A 6,900-nucleotide genomic window follows, 5' to 3' on the forward strand; every position below is an offset into this window, starting at 1 on the left:
GATCGAGTCCCACATCGGGCTCTCTGCTCAGCAGGAAGCCTACTTCTCCTTCTCCCACTCCCCCTGCTAGTGTTCCCTCTCTTGCTGTGTCTTTCTCTCTGTCAAATAAATAAATAAAAATCTTGAAAAAAATAAATAAAATAATCAAGATAATCTAGGACTAGAACAAGCTTTTATTTTATTTTATTTTATTTTATTATGTTATGTTAGTCACCATACATCATTAGTTTTTGATGTAGTGATCCACAATTCATTGTTTGCATATAACACCCAGTGCCCCATGCAGAACATGCTTTTAGTCTACTAATCTAGTAAAACTAAAGAAAAAAATCTGGGTTACCTTAATGATCTTATTCTGGTTATAAGTCATAATCTTACTTTTATAAGACCCCAACATTTTTTTTTTCTTTCTTAAGCTGTTTTGGTGTTTTTCTCAGGCAGCATTCATCACTAAGACAGATTTGACTAAGGTAAGAAAAGACCACTGATGCAATGTTGGAAATTCTCCAGCTATACCAGTCCTGAGCATTCGGACAGACAGGTGGTGTCACCTGGGACCAGGAAATAATGGAAACTGTGACCATGTGTCAGAGTCAGACTTCAGAGGGAACTGGTCACACGTAATGAGTAAGAGCCCAACACCCACAGTGAAAATTACAAATATTGGACAAGATATAATGGAGCTTCTGTGATGGGCAGGAATACTTAGTGGGTCATTTTGTGAAGGACCAAGAGTACAGGAGAAACAGTCAGTTGGCCATTGTAAAGATTCAGAAATATGGAAGGATATCACAACTCAGCCCCTTTGGTATCAGGTAAGGTAAAATTGGGGGATGGATTAAAAGAAATAACTGGAATTTTGTAAAAGATAATAGAGAAACTACCATTTGGGGTTTACAAAACTGGCAACAGGTTTGGTTTGATCATGAGTTGACAATTTTGTGCACTAGACATACTTAAATTCCTCACAGTAAAGTACAGAATTGACCCAGAGCCAGAGATGGTTGGTTTCTGCTGGAGATGGCAAATTTTCTGGTTATCTGGGAGTGAAAGGAAAGCAGACATCAGGCAGCAAATTATTGGGTACCTCACTTAAGTGTCCTGAGTATTTTCTGACACTGTTTTTCAGACCTTTACTGTTTACTTCTTTTGTACTTGTTGATTTTTTTTTCTCTAATGAAGACTTATAGGACAAAGGAGAAACATTTTAAATAGAGTATATTTCTTTCTTTAATCTGTAACTCATTAACAATTAACAAATTAACCCATTTATGGTTAAGGCCTATATTTTCTTGTTTACTATCAGAAAGAAAAAATATTATAATTGTAAAAAATAGTTATAATTTTTGAGCCAACATTGCACAATTTTTTGGAGGGGAAGATCTCATTGTTTTTTTGTTTTGTTTTGTTTTGTTTTTTTAATTATTTAATTATTTATTTATTTGACAGAGAGAGACACAGCGAAAGAGAGAACACAAGCAGGGGGAGAGGGAGAGGGAGAAGAAGACTCCCAGCTGAGCAGGGAGCCCGATGCGGGGCTCAATCCCAGGACCCTGGTATCATGACCTGAGCCGAGGGCAGACGCTTAACGACTGAGCCACCCAGGCGCCCCAGATCTCATTGTTTGAAGAAAAACTAAACGGGCATATTTGGCGTAAATAAAGAGGCATACACTGGCATGACCTAGACGGGGAAGGCTTGGAGGACAATGGCAAATTGCCATTGCAGGTCGTGATGGAATGTTTTGTATAGTCAGTATGATATCATTATCATTTTGTTGCAGTTGTTTTTCTTATTTATAACAGCTTCATTGAGATGTAATTCACACACCACAAAATTCACCTGTGCAATGTGTACAACTCAGTGGTTTTTGGTATATTCATAGAGTTGAACAACCATCACCATGTCCTAATTTTAGAACTTCACCCTCTCTCCCCCCTGCCCTTTGAGTCATTTAAGTTGGAGAAATCTTTAGGACATTATGTTAAGTGAAATAAGTCAGTCACAAAAATATAAGTACTGTATGATTACATTTATGTGAGGTATCTAAAGTAATTAAATTCATAGAAACATAGAGTAGAATAGGAGTTACCAGGGCCCGAGGAAGAGGGAGAAAAGGGGATTTATTTATTTATTTATTGAAAAGGGAATTTATTTAATGGGTATAGAGTTTCAGATGAAAAAGTTCTGGAGATCTGTTTCACAACAATGTGAACATATTTAACACTATATTTATTATGTATTTAACAACATATATATATGTATATATATCACAGTTTCTTTATCCATTCATCAGTTGATGGATACTTGGCTGTTTCCATAATTTGGTTATTGTAAGTCTTTCAATTTTTATCTAAATATACATACCTTTGTTTTTGACACACCAATAATCTGTGATGGTATCTCTTGGATCTCTTTCTTTTGAAGATAGATCATCACAGCATACTGTACTTGGAATCATCAGCTTTTTTCCAAACCCCTATCCCAGAGACTGAAAGATACATATATTCTTTCTGCTTTGGTTTTTTGTGCCTTCAAAGAGTGCTTTTAAAAGCTCTGGTTTGAGGGTAAGTACAAAGACACCAAGACAATGTGCACATTGTTTTAGTGTGTATCTGCAAGATTGACATTCTGCAGCTCTGTTCTCCCAGAACATAAGTTCCAAGGGTCACAGACCACATCAAGTCATACAAAGCACTTAGCTAATTGTGAATATTCCATAAGTGTTTTTGGAATAAACGAATTTGGACTTTAACGTTTCATACTTCTGAATTCCTCATTAGGAAACTCATGCCCTTCCTGCATGTGGAATTGAAGTTGAATAATAGACTTGTTGTTAGCTATCCAGTTACTTTCCAGAGCTACTATTTCTGTATTTTTTAAAAGATGCCAATAATCAAGGTACTCACTACAGGGAGTCTAGACTGGACCAGTTGTCAATACACTATTGTAGTACTTTACATAAATTTTTTCCTTCACATTAATTGCTGTGAATGACATGTTTGCTATGACAAAGAGCTAAAGATAGGGGAGAAGACATAAGTAGCTAAAATAAGATATAGAAGGTGAGACAGACAGGCCTTAGCTCATATTCTTGATCATTTACTTATTACACGCCTAAGTATGGGCAAATATCCAACCATTATAACCCTCAGTTATCTAATACATAAGCCAGGCATACTAGTATTTGTTCTGCATAAGAGCTGAGAGTAATAAAAACAAGTCATGGAAAGTTTTTATAACAATCAAAGTTAACAAAAAATTTATTTGGATATTTATGGACTGGGCAATACTAAGACCCTCTCTATTTTTTTAAATTCCAGTTAAACATACAGTATTATGTTAATTTCAGTGTACAATATAGTGATTCAGCAATTCCCTATATAACTCAGGGCTCATTAAGATAAGTTTACTTTTAATCCCCTTCTATTTTGCCCATTCCCCACCCACCTCCCCTCTGTTATCTGTTTATTCTCTATAGTTAAGAGTCTGTTTTTTTATTTGACTCTTATTTTTTTTCCTTTGTTCATTTGTTGTTTCTTAAATTCTGCATATGAGTGAAATCATATGGTATTTGTCTTTCTCTGACTGGCTTATTTCACTTAGCATTATACTCTCTAGGTTCATCCATGCTGTTGCAAATGGCAAGATTTAATTCTTTTTTATGGCTGAATTATATTTCATTATAAATAAATAAATACACACACATATCTATATATATCACATCTTTATCCATTCATCTATCTGTGAACACTTGGGCTGCTTCCATAATTTGGCTATTGTAAATAATGCTGCAATATATAGGAGTGCATAAGACCCACTCTTGAAGCATAGAACAAAAAAGGGATTGTTCTTTCTGATATTTATTTACATGCCCCATATTCCTGAGACCTCGGGGTCTTTGAGTGCTAACATAGATCACGGACAGACATAGAACTGGAGCCACCTGGTTGAAAAGACAAAGACAAATTCTGTTTCATACTACATTACATGGTGGGACAATAAATATCTACCACAAATTTTCTTCTTCTCTTTCTACATAAAATTCCCAGAGGAAAATGACAGCAGGAAATCATTCCACAGTGACTGAGTTCATCCTCACCGGGCTAACACAACAACCAGAACTCCAGCTGCCCCTTTTCTTCCTCTTCCTAGGAATCTATGTGGTCACGGTGGTGGGGAACCTGGGCATGATCACTCTGATAGGGCTTAGCGTTCACTTGCATACCCCCATGTACTACTTCCTCAGTAGCTTGTCCTTCATTGATCTCTGCCATTCCACTGTTGTTACTCCCCAAATGCTGACAAACTTTGTGACAGAGAGGAATTTTATCTCCTACCAAGCATGCATGACTGAGCTCTATTTCTTCCTTGTTTTTGTTATATCAGAATGTCACATGTGGGCTGCAATGGCTTATGACCGCTACGTTGCCATATGTAACCCATTGCTTTACAATGTCACCATGTCTTATCAGGTCTGTTCCTGGCTGGTAGTTGGGGTGTATATCATGGGCTTGACTGGTGCCACAGCTCACACAGGCTGTATGCTAAGAGTGCTTTTCTGCAAGGCTGATAGAAGTAACCATTACTTCTGTGATCTCTTCCCACTATTGGAGCTCTCCTGCTCCAGTACTTACATTAATGAGGTGGTAGTTTTGTGCTTCAGTGCATTTAATATCCTTGTCCCCAGCCTGATGATCCTTAGCTCCTACATCTTCATCCTCTCCAGCATCCTCTGAATCCGCTCCACTGAAGGCAGGTCCAAAGGCTTCAGCACCTGCAGCTCCCACATCTCAGCTGTTGCTCTCTTCTATGGATCTGCTACATTCATGTACCTGCAGCCATCTTCTGTGAGCTCCGTGGACCAAGGGAAATTGTCCTCTGTGTTTTATACCATCATTGTGCCCATGCTGAATCCCCTGATCTACAGCCTGCGGAATAAGGATGTCAAAGTTGCCCTAAATAAGATCCTTGAAAAAAGAATAAAAGGGGTATTTTGCCTGAGCAAAAATTTATAATTCTCCAACAAGGTTTGATAAGGAAACAGTCCAGAGACAACAATGTATGTCCACAAGTAATGAGATTCTTGTGACTACTTGATAATTTGGAAAAACAATGCAGGAGGGACTGGATTCATAATGTCAGTCATATGGAAAGCAGCACCATATGATAAGGTGTATTGGACATAGAACTGGACACCATATGGACACCAGAGAGCACCAAGCGTATTGGGGTTAGAAAGCAAAGTGCAGACAAATAAAATTTGCAGAGTTAAGGTATCTCCTAGAAATAGAATGCATAAGAATGGTTATTTGCTAACTTAAATAGGTGAAATAAGTCAAGTACAATTCCTTTGATAATTCTTGAATTATCTTTTAATATGTTTTTCAAGACTTTTAACTTCTACTAGTTATTTGAAAGGACAATATATTGTAAATGGTTGTGGTTATCATATAGGGTTCATAAACTATTTTAATTTTACATGTTTGGCTTGAAGACTATGTCTAATCATAATAGATAACATATATCACCTACCAGAACTCTATGGTAAGGTCTTACCAGTATGCTTTTCTTTCTCTCTTTTTTTAATTCAAGCGTAGTTGACACACAATGTTACTTTAGTTTCAGGTGTACAACATAGTGATTCAACATGTCTATATGTTATGCTATGCTCACCACAAATGTAGCTACCATCTGTCACTATACAACACTATTATAATACCATTGACCATATTCCCTATACTGTGCCTTTTATTCTCATGACTTACCCATTCCATAACTGGAGGCCTGTTTATCCCACTCCCCTTCCCCTGTTTTGCTGAGCCCCCTCTCCCCTACTCCTCTCCTTTCTGGCAACCAAAAATTTGTTCTCTGCATTTATGGATCTGATTCTGCTTTTTGTTTGTTTATTCATTTGTTTTGGTTTTTAGATTCCGCATACGAGTGAAATCATATGGTATTTGTCTTTCTCAGTCTGACTTATTTCATTTAGCATAATACCCTTTAAGTCCATCTATGTTGTTGCAAATGGCAAGATCTCATTCTTTATGGCTGCACAATATTCCATTGTATAGATATAGCACATCTTCCTCATCCACTCATGTATTGATGGACACTTAAGTTGCTTCCATATTTTAGCTATTGTAAATAATGCTGCAATAAACATAAAAGTGCATATATCCTTTTGAATTAGTGTTTTTGTTTCTTTTGGGTAAATATCCAGTAGTGGAATTATTGGATCATATGATATTTCTATTTTTAACTTTTTGAAGAACCTCTGTGCTGTTTTCCACAGTGGCTGTACCAATTTACATTCCCACCAATGGTACACAAGCATTCTTTTTTCTGCACATCCTCACCAATACTTGATATTTCTTGTCCTTCTGAATTTAGTCATTCTGATGGGTGTAAGGTGATATCTCATTGGGGTTTTGCTTTGCCTTTCTCTGGTGATTAATGTTATTGAGTAGCTTTTCATGTGTCTGTTGGCCATCCATATATTTTCTTTGGAAAATAAGCTCCTCTGCCCATTTTTTAATAAGATTGTTTGGGGTTTTTTTTGGTGTTGAGTTGTATAAATATTTTAAGTTCTTCATATATTTTGTTTATTAACCCCTTGCTGGGTATATCATTTGCAAATATTTTCTCCCATTCAGTAGTGTGCCTTTTTGTTTTGTTGATGGTTTCCTTCACTGGGCAAAAGCTCAATTTTTTTTTTAAATTTGAGTATAGTTGACACACAATGTTACATTAGTTTCAGGTGTATAACATAGTGACTCAACTCTATACATTATGTTAGGCTCACCACAGATATAGCTACCATTTGTCACCGTACAATATTATTACAATATCATTGACTATATTCCTTATGCTGTGCCTTTTATTCCTGTGACTTATTCA

At 36.6% G+C, this 6,900-nt stretch overlaps 1 protein-coding gene across 1 annotated transcript; it reads left to right on the top strand.

Moving 5' to 3' along the window:
• The first annotated feature begins 3,913 nt into the window (after positions 1 to 3,913).
• Positions 3,914 to 5,018, top strand: LOC118013493 (olfactory receptor 8G1-like). Its single transcript, XM_035009433.1, is given in 1 exon segment — positions 3,914 to 5,018. A coding segment is annotated over 1 exon segment (960 nt). The 5' UTR covers positions 3,914 to 4,058.
• The last annotated feature ends 1,882 nt before the right edge of the window (positions 5,019 to 6,900 follow it).

Source organism: Mirounga leonina, unplaced genomic scaffold, assembly GCF_011800145.1.
Source record: "Mirounga leonina isolate KUSES-001 unplaced genomic scaffold, KU_Mleo_1.0 Mir_153, whole genome shotgun sequence".
Taxonomy (NCBI): domain Eukaryota; kingdom Metazoa; phylum Chordata; class Mammalia; order Carnivora; family Phocidae; genus Mirounga; species Mirounga leonina.